We start from the raw sequence: 20,941 nt of genomic DNA on the forward strand, positions 1-20,941 counted from the left end.
AGAGAATCAGAGTGGCTTCTCATAAGTTTTGTAAGAGCATCTCCAATGCAAGGGCTCGAATCTTGTATCTGACTCAAATCCTAAAACTCAAAATGAGTCCTAGTTTCTACGCAAGAATGTGTTTTATAACGACTTGTTAAGCTTATGAAAGCGATTTCTGCGCATCTTTTTTCACCTTTTGTTCAGGAGGGAAGAAATGGTGAGCGAAAATAATGAAGTAAACTCTACTGAGAGAGAGAGAGAGAGAGAGAGAGAGAGAGAGAGAGAGAGTTGGACAAAGAAGTAAACTCTACTGAATATCATTTTTCATTCACAACATTTGTTGAACACGGAAGTACATTCTATACCAAGAACCTTTGCAGGGACTCTTGACACCGATGACTTTGTACGGGAAGTGAAATTTTCGGATTTTGACCCAACTTCATGTTACATGTACACATGAGTATTCTTCTGAATCTACAATTCATGAATTTCTGTTGTATCAGCTTTTAGGCCTTGAAACAAAGCAAATAGGTTTGCTCCTCTGACAATTGAGAGCTCGCCCTTTCGATGATCTGAGAATAATGATAAAGTGGCATTAGCGCTCGTCTAAATTAAAGATTATAGATCAAACATATGCTATAACTGCAAACTACAAATGAACAACTACGATAATACCTCAAAGCCCAGCTTACGGTACAGTTCCTGCGCGGGTTTGTTCTTTTTATGCACATGCACATATATCTGTTCGACATCAGCTACATTTAAACAGAAAAAGAAAGGGAATGAGTAGACTCAGAAGAGGAATTCAAGTGCGCCCTAGTCAGACATTTCTATAATCCCAGAGAAGGGTTCATGCAATATTTCATGCGGTATTTCATCTTACCATTTAACATTGCGGATCTAATAGCAAACTGTAACATATTGCTCGCAATACCCTGGCGTCGTGCTGCTTTGGCCACACATAAGTTTGAAATATAACCATATTTACTTGACAGTGTCCTGTTGATACTGCAAAAGAGAGGAGCGTTTACCCGTTCCTGCAACAGAAATGAATTTAATTGTCAGTTCAGCAAAGCCAATAAACTGGACAAACTGGTAGACACACATGCAGTGTAGGTTTTTAGTTTTAATTGTACCCCTGGAAAGGTCTCTCCATCCAACAAGTACCGAATGCTCAAATCAAGTGTTCCAACTACACTTTTCACGACAGTACGTTTCGCATTCTTTGTGTCCTTCTTCACCTGACAAATTCGAAAGCAAACAGTCACCGTCAATGGTATATTTTTATTGACTGGGTACTTTAGCTAAATATAACATGCCTTAATGCAAAGAAGGGTTTTCTGAGTTCAAACTAATAAACCAGAAACACGCTCATTCAAATATGTCAGTCATACCGTGATAATGCATGTGCATGTCTGCCTCTGCTGCCCCTTCGTTCGTTTTTTTATAGCGTTAAATTCCTAAAAAAATTATATGTATAATTCAGAATTTTATTTGAGACATATATTCCAAGTGTACACGTAGAGAATGCAAAGCAAATGAATCTTTCCTACCCGGTCTGCAAATTTCCTTTTGTTACTCTCAGCAAATCTGTGTCAATCAAGCATAGCTAGAATCAGCAGTGCCCAACCGTCCATTTGATTGATAAAAACAAATACTAGAGGCTTGGAGCCCACTAAAGACACATGCAGAGGGAAACCCACCATTGGCAGGATCCAGCCATGGGGGTAGTTCTCTAGAAATCTTGATTGATTCAGAACTAGAAGTTCTGAACCTTTCCTTATTCCCTTGTTTTATCTTTCACCTTGATTGCCAGCTTTTGTTTAAAATGGCAGGATTATTCCTCTGCATGTAAAGCTTTATATGATGACTTCAGATGGTATAGACCATCTAGTCAGCCTACCTATGATAGGAACTTCATGTTCCTCAGTTAGTTAGAGTAGTTCAATTACCAAAGACCAAAGGCAAAGAGACAGAGACAGACAGAAAGACAGAGAGGGAAATCTGAAAGTAATAAAGAACTACAGTACACACCGGTCATTTTTTCGCTCCTCCCAGTGACTTTCTGCACGTAACCATGCTGCTGTCTGCCACAAACCCAAAAGCATCAAAAAACCAAATATTATTCGTGGGCACAAATAACCTACACTTGGAAAATTTTGCCAAGATGTGATCATCTAGATAGTGATTACTTACCCAGTATTCTTCATCCAGTGCGGCCTCTCGTGCAACAAATTGTCCAAATTCCAACTTTTTCTGTTGATCTAAATCTTCATCTGATGGTTGCAGCCGGTCAAATTGCAGATCAGGATGTTTTGATGGTTCACAGTGAGGAATAGTTTGTGTTGGAATCTCTACTGACAGCTCTTCCATCTTCCTCGGATGGGAGGACTTCAAATCCCTTTTCCTGTCCATTTGGTAATGAAATAAGATAATGAAAGATATGTAGCGCTGCTAATATACTAAACAACTAACTATAAGGAGAGGCCTTTACTTTAATAAGAGTATTGCATAAGGAACAAAAATAAGTGGCAAGATCAAATAGCACTAAAAAATTTCCATATAGGACATCAGCATACAACCGCATACAAGGAAGAAAAACCTTGCAGCATACAGTACAATAAGAATTTAAGAATGCAACTGAAAGTAAATGAACTAATCCAATATGAATGAAATATACAACTGTAACTCACACGTACCAAGTGGCATTGATCCTGTGAAACTTTTGATGACTTCTATAATCGACATGAGAAAATCTCAACAGCACAGCCTTGTCAATTGAAATCGTCAACATCAGAACAGTCCTTCCTCTGGAATTGACTTTCACAGAGGGGGAGATGCTTCTTAAAAAATGTCTTATGTCACAAAGATGGTGACAATAATTCCCAGCATGTGAAACGCTTGTTTGATCCCTGCTGGATGTAGCTGTCTATTAAAACAAAAGCAAAATAATTTCAAGAAACATGGCTGCGGATAAAATGCCCGATATAACTACCTATATGTCAAGTGTGGGGCTGTAAATAGTGTGGATAAGACAAAGATGACAACACGTAGGCTTGAGTCTATTTATTTATTCATGGAAAAGAATGTGACTTCCTGGTATGTAGTGATTACCACATCATACGGGACCCGAAATTTGGATTCTAGACCGCCAGCACTGAAGGGGAAACTAAACTCGAAAGTGGTCCTAACAGAGACGGTCATAACCTGTTTATCTCGGTAGCTTTGCTTGGAAGGAGTGTCACTAACTATCTGGTGAAAGAAGCAACAAGTGGCTATGCAGCAAACACACAGGTTTGTGGACAAAACCAGGGGCAGCTCTCTAAATGTTTTAAAGAAGTTGATATCATTGCCAGGAGAGAGAACACGTGAAATCCCTGGCAGCCGGCTCTCCTCCTTTGCAACCTCATTCTTCTATTCTTTTTTATGTCAATTTTTTCTATTAATACCAATTATTTCCTAAAATACACAAAAACAAAAATGGTAATCAAAATCTTGGCCAAAGATTTTTTTAGGATTAATTAGCATAACATGCACTTAATGGTGGGACTTGAATAATAATTATTGAGGACCATTCGGACAATATTATCCAAAAAAATAATTTACCAGCATTTCTTCTTTCTTTTCTTTGTACCAAAAAAAACTACCAAATGATCAAATCCCCTCCCCAAATGACCTCTTTTATACCATAAAAATTCAAGATTTACCCAATAATTAATGGATAAATCTTTACCCTAATCATATTTTCGCAATTTGCGGTGCACTAATAAGAAAATTTAGAAACTTTTGGCAGAAACGTGGGCACATGTAAGCCGGACTTGGATAATGATATAAATATTGGGAATATTATTAAAATATTAATTAAATCAATAATTCTCCCTACGTCACCAATCAATCGATTATCCAGAATGTAAGAGAAATTACAAATACTTCTTTTTCTTGTGGCTTAATTTTATATTTTCGTTGGGGAAAGAGAAGAGAAAAAGGCAACAGTCGCCATTTCGACTGAGTCGACTCGGCCGAGATATTCGCACCTGCTTCCTTACAGTTAAACGCCATAGTTTCGGCGACCGATCAAGAAAGCTAAGGAATTTCCGCCATTAAAACACAAAAATTCGCATGCAATTTCAGATTAAAGAAGGAGAAAAAGAAAGCTTACTCAATTTCTTAGTGCCAAAGAATCGGAGCGTCTCGTTGCAAAAGCGCAGACTTTTGGCTCGTCGGCGGTTTATGGATTGATACTTTGGGGCGGAAGGCACAGTGGTTTGAGGTGGCGCTGCGGGGTAACAGTTACGGCTCGTTGGCGGTGGAAGGCATTGTTTTTGAAGGCGCGCTCAGCGATGACTGAATTTACAACAAGGCGCTTTACGACGTTTATCTTAGGAAAATAAAAAAATATTTATAAGAGAAGGTATCGGATGTCGTATTATTTATTGTGGGCCCTTTGATGATTTAGATCAACGTGAGCCGTTGGATCATTTATTGTGGGCCCTTTTTTGCTAACATTTTCCTCTTTCTTTGTATTTAATTATTACTTAAACGTTAATAATATGTTTATTTTTTTTATTAGTGACACATCATTTAATTTACAAATTTAGTTTAAAATTCTCTCTATAATCCCTTTTCCTAAATTCATTTATTTTTAAATAAAATAAGCATTTTATTTTAATCCAGTTGAGAAAATATTTTTACAACTCAAAAATCACTTTTAACTCTTTCAAAACAGTTCAAAACATGTTGTAAAAAGGTCGTCACTTAAAATCTTTTATAACCCATAGTAGAAAAACAACTTAGGTGAGATTATATTTTACGTTTTTGAGCATCCTTGTTCTTCATTCTCCTTTAAAGCATTTTCAAGGTCTCAAGTTCAATTATCTCTTACCTTCTATTTTTTTCGTAATAAATAAAAAAAATGCAAAGTACGTAAACAAACGGCATCATAAATTAATAACACTCACAAGTCATAAGCTTTACATTACATAAACCCTAGTGACCCCAAAACCAAATGACCAAAAATACTCCAACCATTCAAATGCTTGCTTTGCTATACCCAACTGTGAAATTACCCCCTTAGCCTTCAAACTCAGAAGTCTTGACCCACTGCCCATACTTGTTCTTCATCTTCTCATCCAGCTCCTTGGCCTTCACCTCAGCTATTTTTGCAGCATTTTCCATGGACTCCTCCTGAACTTTTGCGATCCGCCGGCTCCTCTTCTTCGTCATCGCCTCCCTCTCGGCTTCCAACCCTTCATACTCCCTCACCCAGCAGCTCTGCACCACGCAGCTCATCACCAACACCAACACCTGCATCATCAGCATCGCCATCAGAACCCCGCATTCCAACCTCACCAACAGCTTGGCCTCTCTCGGGTCCCGTGGTGACTTGATCAACGACATGGTGCTGCGCTCTTTGGTGAACAATGCCAGTGTGCCGAGCAGCTGTGCGACCAGCGAGGCGAGGAGGAGAGAAACGTGGGTTATGAAGCAGAGATGAGTGAGCTGAGAGTAGAAACCTACAAAGGAGGAGAGAATCGAGATGCCGGAAATCATTAGGAACGCCATGCCCATTGAAGTTGGGGGCGTTCGGAGGAGGACGGTGGGAACCAGAGAGGTGACGGAGAGGATGAAGAGAGTGAAGTTCAGACATGAGAGGAGAAGATTTGGGAAGGAACAAGAGCTTCGGAGGTTCGATTTCGAGGCTGCCATTTTCGGGGTTTGAAGATTTGAATTGCTTCAGGGAATCGAATGGGTTTTTTGCTTCACAAGCGTGGAGTGGGGGAAGAAGCTTTTTGAATTTATAGAGGAGGTGGGAGTGGAATTTTGCCGTTGAGTTTGCAACGGCTAGGTTTTGGATGGGATAGGGTGGGGGTGACTCATGTGCGTCCTCGAGTGGCGTTACAAATTTTCCCTCCTCAGAGATTTAAATTCCAAAAGGAAAGTAATGATCAACAAAACAAATTAGAACCCACCAAAGTACTAATCCCACCCACCAGCTTTTCTCAACCCAAACAAATCAAAATTCAAAGAGATCACTGTTCCTCTAGTTACCTCCAAATCACAGTCAACGCTCTTATGCAAGTGACTTGTAGAGAATTCATAAAAGTACAAAGTTTATGCTCACATGTCAAGCTGTAATTTGTCTATACGAAAGAGAGACTCCTTATTTTATGGAGCAAAGTATTAACTATATCGAAAGTTCTCTCTTTCATGACACGCGGGCATCTCAGAGGATACAAAATTTCATTTCGCATCGAGGACATATATAATAAATTATGGCTGAAAACTTTGCTTTAATACTCGAATTCAAAGGGATTGGTAGTAGCACCCAATAAAGATGGAGAACCAGGTGAAAGCTGTACTAGGTAGAAATTTAAAATATCATTTACACGATGCTAAACAACAAAGTAGATAAAACCGTGATCTGATTTGCAAGCATGCTCGGCTCTTGGAAATAACAGCATGTACAATTTACTTGTGTAAATCTGCTGCATCCTCTGGTCCATTGATCCATGTAGAACGGTCATTGTGTGACGAAAAGTCGCTTGATTTCAAGGGATCCGAAGGACTTGAATAAGAAATTACATCCGTTTCAGTTTTCTGCTGCTGATCCTGCTGAATGACAAAGAAAAATGCACTTTACTATTTTGTAGCAAAATGAATCCAGAACGAAATCGCGCTAAAGTTAGGGCGTCATCCATAAGTGGCGCGCTATGTGGCCCGAGCACAGTGACACAAAACCGAGCGCAATGGCGTTCTAGGATTCATATAGCCGACCCCACTTAGTGGGAAAAGGCTTTGTTGTTGTTGTTGTTGTTGTTGTTGTATTAGTCCTAAATCCAAATTCTATGTCCCCCATAAGGTGTACATTTCAAACCCTGCGCATGGTGTTCATGGGTTCAACGAAGAAAATAAGAACAAACAGAATAACAATAAGAGCTAGGAAAACGAGTACATTTTCAGCTACCATCTAATAAGTGCTTAACCTCAATAACTGTCGTACCTGGCCTTTAGGCTTGTATAAACTGTAGATATCAGTATAGGTTACAATGGTCTCAACTCTATCTAGCGATGCTTGCAGCTTTCCCGAGTTCATGTTGAACCATGGTTCACCAGTACCCAGAGCCCTAATCAATTCAAGGTTTTAACCATGAGCCACAATTAATCCACAATTAATCACTGTCAAAGAAATAGTTGACACAACATGCATGTAATATTTCTTCAATATGAAGTTAATCAACCATACAAGACTAAGAAACTTGCCCTGTGATTTCTGGAAGTACATAATCAGCCCTCCACCCAAAGCGCAAATCCACACCAGGAACCAAGCGAACCGATGTCTTACTCCTAGTACGAGATATACCATCTCCACCAAAACAAGTAGTAAGTTTCCATTTCCATCCAATTGCATTCATTTGAAAATTATGGCCGATGCCAACCTGCTTTTTCCAACAGTTTGTAGTGTGAATGATAACAAATATTGGTTCAGTCCAGGCAAGGGGGCACACAAGCAGACTATATGATGTTGAAGCTACAATATTATCAATTCCTAATTTCCTAGTAAGATTGGCATATGGTAATCGAAGTGTGCTTGAGATGGTGCAAAGGATCCAAAATTATATACGTTGGTAGTCTAGGAAAGTAGGGTCGGGCAGCATCAAACCTGGAGATTTAGAAATCCAGTTAGAGGAATCTTTTTCGAAAGAACACGAACATCCTGATGGATAGGCTCGTAGATGAACTTCCAAGTCCGTTCAGGAGCTAACGGCTTCAAAACAATCTTTCCTTGAAACTCATTGATTGGAGCATTATAGAACTGAACCAAGTCGATGATCCCAACGAATCAGAATTCATTAGCAATCAATGCGGGTTAATAGTCGAATCTAAGACCCTATGCATATCGGCTAATATTCCACAATGTATACTGTATACACAAACAACTGCAAGCAATTTTTATGAAAATTTGAAGATTTATCAAGTACTTTCTGTTGTTCAATATAAACACATAGAATTCCTGTATTCTCATGGATTGTTTAGGAACCGTTTGATAACCATTTCTCCATCCTCCCTACCACCGCCCCCTCTCCACCCTTTTCGTCCCTCTCTCCCCCATATACTTTCGCTCTAACTCTACCCAATAAATCAAAACCAAAAACTAAAACCGAAATAGTTATCAAACGGCACTCAGTGTTTGCAAACAAAACTTCAATAAATAAAAAAATATTTACAAACAGGACACTTTGACTTGTGACTAGCATGGAGGAACCCATCACGTAATTCTTCATATTAACACAAAAAACAGAGAATTAAGCATTGGATTATATAAAAAATTTCAAACCTTTGAACTGGACAGGTAAAAAAACAGTTAAAATCTTGAGGAAATTGAAATTTCATACCTCCAGATTGAGGCCGACCCTTAAACCCTGCACTTCTTTCCGGAACTTGAAAAATAACTCCGACGGAATCAAATTTACACTGTAATTTTCTTCCCACGAAGTGGGCTCTTCTCCATTCGAACCCCAATCCATTTTTTTTCTTTTATAAATTCAGAACTGTGAACTGTACGGACGAGGCTTTGGAGCACTCGCTCTCTGCTTCTGCACTGTGAGGGGAGACGAGAGGGAGAGAGCCTATGCATCAGGATGAAGGTCCATTGGGCCATTGTCCACAAATTGTTAAATGAAAGATGGGGTTCATTTTGGTTGAAAGTGGCCCACCAAAGGCTTCTACAATGTGTGGCCCACCAAGCCTTCAAGTTTTTTTTTTTGGTAAACTTCAAAAAACTACCTCAACTATTGATGTCGCGACACTTTTATACCTCATCTTTTAAAATTGACAATGTCATACCTCATTTTACAAATTTGTGCCAATGTTAGACCTCCGTCAGTTTTTCTGTTAATTTCTCTGTTAAATTCTGACGTGGCCCGACACGTGTCCCACTCACTAATCCAATTGGATTAAAAAATAATAAAATATATTTTTAAAAATAAAATATTCAAAAATTAAAAAATATATATATTAAATCTCTCTCACTCTCTCCTTTCTCTCCCCTTTCTCATCTCTCTCTTCTCTGCAACCCAAAACCCCTTCCCACCCTTCCTTCACCACCCTCTCTCTCCTCTCTCTCTCCCCCCTCTTTCTCTGCTCTCTCTCTTCTCTGCATCCCAAAAGACCCAGACCCCGGAGGAACAAAACCCACCTTCCCATTGCAGCAATTGTTGCCGCAATTCGAAAACCCCAAAACGAAGAACCCAATATTGCTCGACTACTCTGCCTCCTTCACTCTGCCACCCTCGATCTGCAACTGGACGCCCAAAATGACGGCGTTGACATGAACTCATTGGAAACCGGTCTGATTTGCTACGAAGTCCAAGTTTGTGGGGTAGTGGGGGGGGGGGGACACGGGTCAATGGGCAAGAGTTTGGGGGGACGGGTCAATGGGCAAGAGTTTGGTGAATGAAAAAACCCAGGTGGGTTTAGGTGGTTTTGGGCACGGCGAGAGAAAGAAGTGGGGAGGAAGGAGACTACGGTGGAGAGGAGATGGAAAGGCGAGAGAAAGGGGAGAGATAAGGTGGTGGAGGACGGGTGGGAAGGGGTTTTGGGTCTTCTGGGATGCAGAGAAAAGAGAGAGGCAAGAAAGGGGGGGGGGAGGAGAGAAAGAAGAGAGAGAGAGATTTAATATATATTTTTTAATTTTTGAATATTTAATTATTTTTTAATCCAGTTGGATTAGTGAGTGGGACACGTGTCGGGCCACGTCAGCATTTAACAGAGAAATTAACAGAAAAGCTGACGGAGGTCTGACATTGGCACAAATTCGTAAGATGAGGTATGACATTGTCAATTTTAAAAGATGAGGTATGAAAATGTAACGACACCAATAATTGAGGTAGTTTTTTGTACTTTACCCTTTTTTTTTTAACAAACGATGTTGTAATTAAAAAATTTATCTAAACTATAGAGATAGTTATCCAAACTTGGATATTGACGAGAAAGAACACTACTTTAGCCCATTTAGCCAAGCTCAATTCTGCTGTAATATTCTAGTTCATATTAGTCAAAATTACAAGAAGAGTCGAACTCGAATACATCAAATTTATGATATCATAAATTCTCCATTTACAAAAAAAAATTGGGGACTTCCAAGTTTATTTAATGGAATGATGAAGAAGGCACGTGTTCCAAGTAGTGGCTTGGGTGTGCTATCTCTTCATTAAGATCCTACTCAAAATGTCAAAGGTATTATGAAGCCATTACTAGTGAGCAGTGACGAAGGATTGTCATTGTTTCATTCCAAATTTAAAGTTCCAATCTTTGGTTAGACTATGACCTTCCAAGTTACAAAAGTTAAATCACCCATTTAGAGATTTTGTGTCAAAGAAGCTTTGTTTTCTTAATTAGAATCTAAATTTGGTTAAATCAACCATGATTGTGTTTTAGTTTCTTAAATCTTACTCTTAATTTCTCTTCATCTTACTTAATAGTAAACAACTCCTCTTTTTTCGGTTGATAACGAGGCGTAAGCCTAAAAGAAAAAGAAAGATTACATAAGAATGTCACGAGAGCATGAAACTTTAGCCATATCTGCAACAAACAACTGACGACAAGAATGATGAGCTTGCTAAAAAATACTGGACCCAAACGAGCCAAATCATCAACAACACAATTCTTTTCATGGTAAATATATCGAATATGTTCCTTTTGAACCAAGAAAACAAGTATTTTTATAGCTCTTTTTCCCTCAAAGAAAACAAGTGTTTTATTGGTAGTTTTGCTAATTACACAAACGAGTTGTCTAAATCTGTTCCTTTTATTTGGTTTATACATTGATCACGTATCACATTCTCGTGATTAAGTAAATTTAAAGACATTTATTTCTTAACCCTTGACAACTGACAAGAGTTGGGTCGCAACTTATGACTCAAATATGGCATTTCTATGCAATTATGATATCTATTGGAATTGCGCAACAAAATAATGAATTTGACATATCTTCCACAATGTATTTTCAAATACAATGTTGGATTATCAATGAGATATCATAATCTTATTCATAATCCAATAATGAATCGAATTAGACCCAAACTGGAAAATTCTCATAATGGCGGGTGTGGTGTGTTGGTGTTTAAGGGCAATTTGGTAATAATAGTTGTGTTCTTAGAAAAGGCTAAAATTCTTTTCTTATTCACCTTATATTTTAGTTATAAAATAAAAAATGCTACTCTTAAATCTCATCATATATTTGTATCATTTCTTTAATGGATATGAGACTCACATATGTTCTTGAGCTCTATTTAGCTATCTATATTAAAGAGAGAATAATATTATTCTTACCACCTATTTGTATCATCTCTCTAATAAGGTAGGACCCGCAAACGCATGTTGGTCTCGTCTCTATTGGAGAGATGATATAAATATGTGGTAAGACTAGTATTTTTGTTAAAGAGATGATACAAATATTTATGTCATCATTTGTACCATATTTTTAAGGGTAAATTACATTTTACCCTCTTAGTTTTAAGGTCAATTTTAATTCCTTACAACATCTTAACATTTCAATTTCATACATTTACTTATTATTCTATTTCAATTTCATACATCCGTTAGAAAATCCGATAAGTAAACCGTTAAGTGATGACATGGCAAATATGGGATTCAAATTTGTGCTGATGTGGCAGCCAAATTTGTGCCATATGGAAATTTTTATTTTTATTTTTATGTATTTAAAATATTATAAAATTTTACCCAATTTAAAAAAAATAAAAATAAAAGAAGAACCATCTTCTTCCCCGTGACCTCCCCCTTCCCTGCAACATAAACACCCCATCCCACCTCCCCCGCAACCCCCCACCTTCCAGGAGACCGCAGCCATGCCCAAAAATCCCACCCGAGCCTAGAAACCATTTCCCCCGACCCACCCCAACTTGTACTTTTTCACTTCTTCTATCTCCTTCCTCTCTCTCTCCCTCCGTCAATGGCGTTGACCAGTGCTTTAAGCTCCCGGCTTTCAAACTTCCACCGCCTCACCAACTCCCAAGACCACCTCTCTTTCCGTAAGTTATCTCTCTCTCCCTCTGGATACATTTTGGCTTAGTACCAGTAGCAATCCTTTCAATTTTGTATGCAAGTATGTCTCGAATTGCATAGAAAAATTATGGGTTTTTAGAAACAAGATAGAATGGAAATTGGGTTCCTTTTCATACCAATTTTATGCCCTTATTAGCAAACACTTAAGGAAGATTTGTAGCTTTGGCAGTGTGAGAAATTATGGTTGGCATGTTGGGCCATGTTCTGGGCATTGAAATTTGATGCCCCACCCCCACCTCCCCAGCAACCCCTCCATCCCATTTTCTCCCTCTCCTCCGCTCTCTTCTTCACCACCAAAACCACATTTGCATCCTAATTCCTTCCCCTTCCCTCCGTCCCCCCACCTTCACCCCCAAACCCGAATCTTCCCCCCCTCTTTCTCTATGCAATTCAAACCCTAATCTTCTCTCTCTGCGATTCAAGCTCGTAAAAACCCAAATTGAAAGGGTTGAAGGCGTCGGGGTCCTGAAAGGGTGAGGAGCGTGAGGGTGCGCCACCGAAGAGGGAGGAGAGATCATCGGCGAGATTGGCAGGGGCGGGAGCGGTATTGGAGGCGAAGGAGGAGAAGAGGAGAGGAAATCCACTGATGGGCGTTGGAGGAGGGGAAGGAGAAGAAAGGATTTGGGGGATGAGGTGGGGGGGTTGAGGGGGATGGGGGGTTTGGGTTGCAGGGAAGGATTTATGGGTTGTTGTTGTTGTTGTGTGTGTGTGTGTGTGTTTGTTTTTTTCAATAGGTAAATTATTATAATATTTTAAATGCATAAAAATAAAAAATAAAATTGCCACATGGTACAAATGTGGCAGTCACGTCAGCACTTAACGGACCAATGGATGAAAAATGTAACGAATGTATTATATTGAAATAAAATAGTAATCAATGTATGAAAATGAAATGTTTTGAAGATGTTGTATAAGGTTGCAATAGACCTCAAACCTGAGGTGGTAAAATGTAATTTACCCTATTTTAAATATAGGTAAGATTTACCAATTTATGTGGGTCTCACCTCTATTAAAAAGGGTGGTATAAATGTATATAAAAAGCTATGAAGATTGCAAAATTTGAAAGGATATAAAGGTTGATACAAATTAAGTTCCAAACTTTCATTTATTTCATCAAACATTCACCATATAATTACCAAAGTCCACCACCGTCTAAACCAATTCATCCCCCAAAAGGAGCAATTGCTGGTTGCCAAAGCATTGGTGGAAGCAAAGATCGTGTCCTTCTCGGCATATATTTCCTCACCCAAACGTGTTTTCCATTGATTGTGAACTTGGCCTTGCCCATCCCGTTGAGTATGGCCTCGATCGTCGCCGGAGAGTGGAAGACAATTATCGCAAACAGTGATTGCTCGTATGGCTGCACCTCCTGCATCTGCACGGACTCGATTCGAGCCCCGAAAGTTATTTTGAAAAACTGCCTCACCTCGGACTCCTGCACCGGGTACCCTTTAGAGAACGTCACAAACATCGTCCTGTCGTGTGGTGGCGTCGCCTCGTTCCTTTGCAGAGGTTGCTGCTGCAGACACGGCTGCTGATTAATTGAAAGAGAAAATGGGAATAAAGACGAAGACGATCGTTGTGAAGGTAACACTACGTAACTGTGATCCGCAAAGTTCTGAGCAAAATCCCGTTGCATTGCCTTCTGCATAATGTCGTCGAAAGCCGGGAGGCAGACCTCGTTGACGGCCTTAGTGACGTCTCGAGCCGCTGCGTCCCGGTTCTGGTGAAAAAACTGGACTGAGATTTCCTTCTCTATAAAACTCTGTATGAGTGGGATGTCAGTCTGCTCAGACGGAAGAGAGAAATGGGTCCCGCTGATGAGTTCGAGACAAGTGATGGACTCGTCAGCGAGCTCGTTGATCAAAATGTATGGCAAAGAGAGCATCTTTTTCACCACGTTCTTGAACCCAACTCTCTCCAGCCAGAGCCACAGGGCCAGTACCTGCATGGACTCCAGTGGGTCCCGGAAGAGCTTTAGCACCAGAATTGAGTACAGATTTCGGTCGATGTTGTGAAACTGTTTGAACTTCTCCTCTGTGAAAAGAGCAGACCTCGAAGCCATGTTTTTCCGCAGCTCCAAAACGTAGAAAGCTGCTACCCTTTTTGTCGGGAAAACAGAGGTTACAAAATACCCAGAAAATAAAAAATTAAAAAAAAGAACTTTTTGTCAGAAAAGTCAAAGAATCAGATGAAAAAAAAGAAACCCATAAACACAAATTGAAAAATATGAGATTTTGGAGATAAAAATCGAACCTTTTGAGCTGTTCTTCTGCTGGGAGCCTGGGATGGGTTCTTTGTGTTTGTCTTCTCTCACAACTGAAGGCACCCAGAAGATTTAAAGGCAGGAGTGAGACTGGGAGTCCAGAAATTCGAAACCGATGCCCAGGTGCTGTCACAATGTGGGTGTTCCTATCAATTTTTGAGAGGATTTTGTTTGTTTTAGATATTACTTTGAAGCAATAAATCATTTATGGAAAAACAAAAAAAATTGTTTGCTTCCAACTTTTATTATGGCATTGTCGCCTGGTGTCATTAAACCTCTCGGCTTTTCCCCTCCTCCTGAGAAAAAACTTGTATTCTTTTTTGTATATATATATTTTTTTTGCATGTATATATATATTTGTTCGTCTGAAAGTTTTACATATGTTTGGCCAGTCAATGGGTGGTCAGTTAGTATGGTTTTTGTCGTGGGTGTCTGAGTTGGCTGATTGGCTTGATTACTGCAGGTTTTTCTCCGTTTTCCGTAAAACGGCTGTGCATGAATCTCAACACTTAGCGACCAGTCTGTTTCATGCATCTTCTGCGTTTTCCTCTGCTGCAGAAGAAGCTGCACCAAAATTAATTGAGGGATGTTAGTTGAAATTGCAGGAATTTGTAGTGTTTGAAATGAGTAATTTGTTAGAAAATTAGGGTCAAATTGTTAAAATTTTCAATTCGAGGGTAATATTTGATGCTGTGTTCTTAAGACAAGAATTTGCCTGTCGAAGACGCCTCAAGGTTTGTATTCGCAAATGTCCTCTACAAACGATACAACATTGCTGGAAAATTAGGGTCAAATTGTTAAAATTTTCAATTCAAGGGTAGTATTTGATACCATGTTCTTAAGACAAGAATTTTTCCGTCAAAGAGCCTCAAGGTTTGTATTCGTAAATGTCCTCCACGATACAACGTTCTTTCTCTCTGTGGAAGTTGAAAGTTGAAACAAACCCAGTATTCCATAAAGAACAACGAACCAAAAAGTGCTTGATCTCTATTCGGCATATGATACTGAATCTGGACTCGTCTAATTATTAGATGGTGCATTTATTATCTTTAATTAAAAGTTTGTTCAATGTTTTCATTTAAATTCATGATTTGTATTAAATAAGTTCACGCATAGTTTTAAGTCATGGTTATGTATCACCATTAATAAGGGTAAACCATTCATGGAAGGTTGTCCCATGCCTAGACTATTTAAAAATCTTACTCATGTGCGGAAATTGATTATTCAGAATTTGATAATTACTTTTACATTTGTTTTAGTGAAGAGTGTTTTCTTCCTAACTCTTATTTCTTTGGTGAATTCTTTAGAGTGACGAGTTGTTTATCTTTAAGTGTTTATTTGTGATTTCTCTTTGATCTCCATTATCCGGTGTCAGTACTAGAAATTTTTGAAGTGTGTTGGAAAAGTAGTTTGATTTGTTTTTATATTGGGGCATTGTGTCCTAGTAGGACAAGGGGGTTCAGTGTTTTGTTTTAGGATTAGGCTTTTGTTACTCAGTTGGAGAAATTAAGTCTTGGCGAGATATGGCCTTTTCGTAATGTAGTCGTCTACAAGTGTTGTTTACTAATAGGATAGAGATTAGGATTCTTTTCTATTTTTAAATTGGTTCAAGTTTGCTTTCCTTTTATTACTTTCCATTTTGATGTCCTGTAACTCAATAAGAGAAATTAAAATGTACTGTTTTCATTATGTTATATTGTTATGTAGCCATTTTGACAAATTTTTATGAATTATACTTCCATCCGTATCTAAGGTTCGAGATGGATTTAGGAGTTTTTGTGGGAGCCGTATACGGTGCGAGTCGCATGTACGGTAATGAGGGGGTTCATGTTTATTATCCCTGAGAAATGCACTCCTTGCAAATATCATACTCTGACCGTATAAATTTTATGATTGGAACCGTTCAATTTATGATTATATATATATGTTTGGATGATAAAATGATTCCGGAGTTGAATGATATTTTCTTTGTAGAAATGATCATCGAAATAAATTTTTTGAAATAAATGGTACGCGATGATGAAATATATACGGTGAAGTTATTCGCAAGGGATGAGATCAATTTTATTACTCTTGTTTATCTTATGTCAACAGAACTCGGAAGCTGCGATCATTTTTTCCCCTTCATTTTCCTGACCTTTGATCTATAAACAGTTTAAAAGCACACTATTTGACTATATCACTATATCACTATATCAGTTTGGAGAGAGAAACACACATTCAAAGCGTCATCACCTTTCCAAAGTATCACTGTATTATGAATAGAACCGCTCAGTGCATCTACAAAAGCGACCTTTCCTTTCAAGAACATTAGTGAATTGTTACCCCACGATATCTTGGAATGTCAATAACATCTCTCAAAATCTACGTCGTTTCTCGAGCATTTCGTCACTAGGATGATTATTTCCAAGTACCAATACCATCTCTGAAAATTATTTCGTTCTTCAAGCATTTCGAGCTTTCACCACTTTTGGCAACCTTTCTCAGTCTCTGGGTGCCTAAGTATCAACCGTAAGCCTTTCCCAGGACGAGCATTGAATTGAACAACTAAATTGGATGTAAGGAAAAGAAAAACCAACTTTGTCAATAAATTTGTTTGTCTATAAAAGATGGAAAACATTCCCAAATTCGGAAACAGAAACATAAAATTGATGCTTGTATGGTACAAAATCACACATTATCATCATCACTTAACAACTAAATCCTATACGTAGCGAATACTTTAACTCTGATTCGATCTTCAAGATGCCCAACTACAGTGGAAAACCCCATGAGACCAAACTTCAACACAACCAACATTCTTCCAGAATCGTGCAAAAGGGATGGAAAGCTAAAATGTCAATGTAGATTGTTGTCGTCCCCGCTTCAAACTCACACGCCAGTTATGTCCGGTGTTGCTGCAGCAATGCACTGCAGATCAGAAAGAGAGAATGATCGCCAAGGAGAACTCCGTCGTGGAAGAGGTGGTGATGGATCATTATCAGGTGATTGTCTACCGTGTGGAGGCAGAGGTGGAAGACAGGAAGAAGGTGATGGTGAAATGGAGTTGGATCCCTCCCCGTTACTATAGCTAGGAGAGCTGCTCCAAGTCTCCCCAATAATAAACGATCCTCGACTAGGGTTAGCAGCTGGCCTCTTTGATATCACAACACCATTATTCGTCATAGAGTCATTGCAGTTTTTATCCTGAAAATAATTCCGGGCTAATAAATTCTTGCGCTTCTTGGTATAATGATTTTTTGGCTTTGCAAGTTCCTTGACAGAAGAAACAGACGAGACATCTGCTAGGCTTGTGAAGGACTTTGATTTACCACTATAAAATTTGGATATACCTCTCCTGAAATAAGAAAGAAGACATTATAAATATATCGCAAATCAAAATGCATGAAAAAAATAAGATAATATATGTAATTAAAGTCCTTGAGCTTGTTGATTGTACTTAATGATCTTCAAGATTCATCTAATCCTAACATAATGGTAAAATATTGCCACACAAACAAAATTTTATTCTCGTGTGAAGCAAAACAACGAAGCCACAAAAACTTGCACAAGGCATGGAAGCCTTGGAAGAAGTGTGAAGTGCCTCCCTTTCTAGGCGTTTTGACTTATGAGCAATACTTTTAACCACTAAGACATTTTTATGTCAATTGATCCCACTCTCCTGTTTGTTTCAGCCTAATTCGTTCAACCATTAAGACATTTTAAACCATTAGAGAAGTTTGAAATTGAACTTATCAAGTTCCTAATAAGATAGAGTCAAGAACTCAATTTTCGTCTTTTATTAAGGGAACTTTAACGAAAAGCTCCCGGTCATTTTAACGAAAAACCACATTTTTACACTAAAAAGTCAATCCTGGTACTATTCACTTTACCCTTTATTTTTAAAACTCAAAAGTTTTTAAGCCATTTTCATTAGTTTTCCTTTTTATTAAAGATTGAACATCAATTCAGGCTTGTGTGTCAATAAACTTCAACAAAAGTTAAAAAGATAACTACAAGCTTATCAGCTTACATGACAAAAAGGGTATAACTATACAGTGATTGCATTGCCGCCATACCATGACACCCTCAAAGTTTTTCTAAATGCTCTGCTGATTGCTCAGAAGACCAGATAAGGTAGAAAAATAAATTTCAAACATGTTTCATCACCAGAGGATCGTAAAGACCAAAAGGAAGAAAACAATGAAGTGACAACAAACAAGAACAAACAAAAATCCGTATGAAAATTAGACATAGCCAACAACGTATCTTGACTGACTTCCCTTTTCAATACTCAAACAAGAAAAGCATCCACAACGCTCAAACATTTAATATTCTTCTCGTTTCCTCTAGTTTCACGAAACCAAACAAGCATACAAACAAATCCAAATTTTTGAGAAATGAGTGAGACTTTAATCTTAATTTCTTAGAACAATATTTGGGAATCCACCCAGTTGTGATTAACAAATCCTAATCATGTCATAATCATAATCGTTCATTTTATCGCCGTTCAGTCATAATTGCTTCTTTCCGTTCTTTCTTGTTTAGTTTGCATCTTTTGAGGATTCTGAAAATTACTGAATCATTAACAAACCCACATGCTAATAACTTTCAAGCTCTAATTTTTTTTTTCAACAAAAAGCAATAATATGCCAAAAAACAATCAAAGCATCAAACTTTATCTAAAATTACCAAAACCCAACTTGCTAATTCAATTAAACTATAACACCAACCAGTCTTAATCCAGATTATATCAAAAACCCAACTTGCTAATTCAGTAAAACCACAAAACCAACCAATCAAAATCAAAATCCAAATTAAATCAAAACCCAACTTTCTAATTCACTAACAACACCAACCAATCAAAATCCAGATCATTCAAATCAGAAGTTCAAAACCAATAAAGTAAAAGGTACTAACTACCAAGTAACATACTTGACCGGCAAAACCTCCTCGAGCTGGTCCATGGTGTCCAACGGTCCTTTAAACGAGCTCTGCACCTCAGTCTCACCGGATTCCTCCCCCTCCGACGACCCATCAGACGAGTCGCTGTTCATTCCAACTGAAGACGACGAGCTGCTACAAGAGTCCTCCTGGTCAAGACAACGATCTTGAGCAAACCCTTCGGACGAGTTGTAGATGGGGATGCAAGGCGTCCCATGGATGAACCTCGGCCGTTGGTTCATATTATTGCCGCCACCGCCGTTTCTCTGTAGAGCGATTGACATGATGTGGGCTGGTTCCTGGTTCAAGGTTGAGAGATTTTGGATAGAAGAAAAGAGTGCTAATTTTGGATAGAAGGAAAACAGAGAGAGGGCAAACGTCTGAGATGGGATATTAATAGCCGGCGATCAGCACATGGGATGGCGATATTTTCTTACATACGAAGAGGGATTAAAATATTAACACTAAAATGAGTCATAGTAATTATACCAAGAGGTGATCTAATGGTCGAAGATAAAATTCAGATTCGTACTTAACATGACATGTTATAAATTGATTCTAATGTTGATTAATTATACGATAATGATTAAAAAAAATTAAAATAAATGTGAATTTTTTGCCCTTGAATGTGTACTGACGTGACAAAATCAGCTGATTTCATGAATGTTTATATTGAAAAAGTATTTATGCCAATATGCTATTGTTTGAGTAAATAGATAACCAAGAAGTAAAAAAGAGAATAAATGAGTGAGGGCGAACCTTATCCTGACATGAAACAAAATATGGGAATATGGAAATATGGCGTGTGGAACAGAAAACTAAGTTATCTGATTTCATACTTAATTATCCACTTTTTTAATCCATTTAAAAAAAAAAAATAAAAAAATAAAAAAAAAAAAATATATATATATATATATATATATATTTGGGTGGTTGGGGTGATTTTGGAGAATTTTTTATTGTGATAGAAACATGAGTGGTACATTTTTATGTAAATGGTGGAAAGTTTTATTTTAAGTTATTAACTTTTTAAGACACATATTACACTATTTATATAACGACCTTTGATGTACTATTCCGTGTAACAGTTACACTGAAAAATCTCTTGTGATTTTGGGTGTGGTGAACTCATGGTATGCTTTGTAGGGTTCCGAGGATGTACAAGGAAATTTGGTTGACATTTTGTGTGTGAATCGGATGCGTGGAATGGTGGCTTCCACAGTGATTTTTTGATGATCACGATTAATCTTTAGAAAACCCCAACATTTTAGCACATTGGTTGATCTGTATGCTTGTTTGCTGGTTTAACTAGAACATGGTTTCCCTTAATATCTACATTTCTTTTCAAATTTTCTCTTATAGGTGGACCCACCACAATATCATTTTTAAGTGACAACAAATATCTCTTTCTAACATCAGAAATTTACATATATTGTCATTGTGAAGTTTCATGTTAATAACATAATCATACGTAAATATCAGAGTAGTTGTGCACACATGCTCCATAAGTTGCTTTATTTATCGAAGGAAACTTTGATGACAATCATGTGTGAATCTAGCACCTATATGTACTTTAGTGACATGCAAAAATCCATTAGTTATCACGTACAAAATTGTAAGTAAATTGTAATTCATGAATACTAATTATCATACATAAGAGGACAATATTTAGAGCGAAACAGACAC

The 20,941-nt window shown here is 38.0% G+C and overlaps 5 protein-coding genes across 9 annotated transcripts; all 5 read right to left on the minus strand.

The window, feature by feature from the left end:
• Positions 1-283: 283 nt before the first annotated feature.
• Positions 284-4,367, minus strand: LOC126604719 (uncharacterized). Of its 3 annotated transcripts, none has more exons than XM_050272017.1 (10): positions 4,142-4,367; positions 2,682-2,894; positions 2,179-2,389; positions 2,017-2,069; positions 1,536-1,572; positions 1,377-1,442; positions 1,119-1,223; positions 866-1,019; positions 658-737; positions 284-554 (listed from the first exon to the last, which is right to left on the minus strand). In XM_050272017.1, exons 2-10 carry the CDS (start codon positions 2,774-2,776, stop codon positions 489-491), a joined length of 867 nt encoding a protein of 288 aa, XP_050127974.1. In that variant the 5' UTR covers positions 2,777-2,894; positions 4,142-4,367; the 3' UTR covers positions 284-488. The 3 variants fall into 3 exon arrangements, with proteins under 3 accessions (XP_050127974.1, XP_050127976.1, XP_050127975.1); XM_050272019.1 differs by having other exon boundaries at positions 2,682-2,897; XM_050272018.1 differs by having other exon boundaries at positions 2,682-2,911.
• A 551-nt stretch (positions 4,368-4,918) lies between these two features.
• LOC126604723 (uncharacterized) lies at positions 4,919-5,769 on the minus strand. Its single transcript, XM_050272024.1, has one exon. The coding sequence runs from the start codon at positions 5,686-5,688 to the stop codon at positions 5,053-5,055; it is 636 nt and encodes a 211-aa protein (XP_050127981.1). The 5' UTR covers positions 5,689-5,769; the 3' UTR covers positions 4,919-5,052.
• Positions 5,770-6,252: 483 nt separating this feature from the next.
• Positions 6,253-8,617, minus strand: LOC126604721 (uncharacterized). Of its 3 annotated transcripts, none has more exons than XM_050272022.1 (5): positions 8,376-8,617; positions 7,643-7,795; positions 7,243-7,418; positions 6,983-7,106; positions 6,253-6,591 (listed from the first exon to the last, which is right to left on the minus strand). In XM_050272022.1, the coding sequence occupies exons 1-5, from the start codon at positions 8,505-8,507 to the stop codon at positions 6,451-6,453; spliced, it is 726 nt and encodes a 241-aa protein (XP_050127979.1). In that variant the 5' UTR covers positions 8,508-8,617; the 3' UTR covers positions 6,253-6,450. The 3 variants fall into 3 exon arrangements, with proteins under 3 accessions (XP_050127979.1, XP_050127978.1, XP_050127980.1); XM_050272021.1 differs by having other exon boundaries at positions 6,253-6,594; XM_050272023.1 differs by lacking the exon at positions 6,253-6,591 and adding an exon at positions 6,617-6,857.
• Positions 8,618-13,228: 4,611 nt separating this feature from the next.
• Positions 13,229-14,131, minus strand: LOC126602740 (uncharacterized). Its single transcript, XM_050269626.1, has one exon. The coding sequence runs from the start codon at positions 14,129-14,131 to the stop codon at positions 13,229-13,231; it is 903 nt and encodes a 300-aa protein (XP_050125583.1).
• A 2,780-nt stretch (positions 14,132-16,911) lies between these two features.
• Positions 16,912-19,988, minus strand: LOC126604720 (protein OXIDATIVE STRESS 3 LIKE 2-like). Its single transcript, XM_050272020.1, has 2 exons — positions 19,247-19,988; positions 16,912-17,669 (listed from the first exon to the last, which is right to left on the minus strand). The coding sequence occupies exons 1-2, from the start codon at positions 19,537-19,539 to the stop codon at positions 17,204-17,206; spliced, it is 759 nt and encodes a 252-aa protein (XP_050127977.1). The 5' UTR covers positions 19,540-19,988; the 3' UTR covers positions 16,912-17,203.
• Between the last annotated feature and the right edge of the window lie 953 nt (positions 19,989-20,941).

This window comes from Malus sylvestris, chromosome 15 (assembly GCF_916048215.2).
Source record: "Malus sylvestris chromosome 15, drMalSylv7.2, whole genome shotgun sequence".
In the NCBI taxonomy this organism is placed as follows: Eukaryota; Viridiplantae; Streptophyta; class Magnoliopsida; order Rosales; family Rosaceae; genus Malus; species Malus sylvestris.

Bases quoted from the DNA above. Each gene is read 5' to 3' on its own strand.
- LOC126604723 (XM_050272024.1), bottom strand. From the start codon at position 5,688: ATGGCAGCCTCGAAATCGAACCTCCGAAGCTCTTGTTCCTTCCCAAAT.
- LOC126602740 (XM_050269626.1), bottom strand. From the start codon at position 14,131: ATGGCTTCGAGGTCTGCTCTTTTCACAGAGGAGAAGTTCAAACAGTTT.
- LOC126604719 (XM_050272017.1), bottom strand. From the start codon at position 2,776: ATGTTGACGATTTCAATTGACAAGGCTGTGCTGTTGAGATTTTCTCAT. The intron at 1,443-1,535 runs GTAGGAAAGATT...TAATTTTTTTAG, and splicing joins AAAGGAAATTTGCAGACCGG to GAATTTAACGCTATAAAAAA. The intron at 555-657 runs GTATTATCGTAG...CATTATTCTCAG, and splicing joins ACCGTAAGCTGGGCTTTGAG to ATCATCGAAAGGGCGAGCTC.
- LOC126604720 (XM_050272020.1), bottom strand. From the start codon at position 19,539: ATGTCAATCGCTCTACAGAGAAACGGCGGTGGCGGCAATAATATGAAC. The intron at 17,670-19,246 runs GTATGTTACTTG...TTCTTATTTCAG, and splicing joins GAGGAGGTTTTGCCGGTCAA to GAGAGGTATATCCAAATTTT.
- LOC126604721 (XM_050272021.1), bottom strand. From the start codon at position 8,507: ATGGATTGGGGTTCGAATGGAGAAGAGCCCACTTCGTGGGAAGAAAAT. The intron at 7,419-7,642 runs GTTTGATGCTGC...TGGAAAAAGCAG, and splicing joins CTGGATTTCTAAATCTCCAG to GTTGGCATCGGCCATAATTT. The intron at 7,107-7,242 runs GCAAGTTTCTTA...TGAATTGATTAG, and splicing joins GTACTTCCAGAAATCACAGG to GGCTCTGGGTACTGGTGAAC.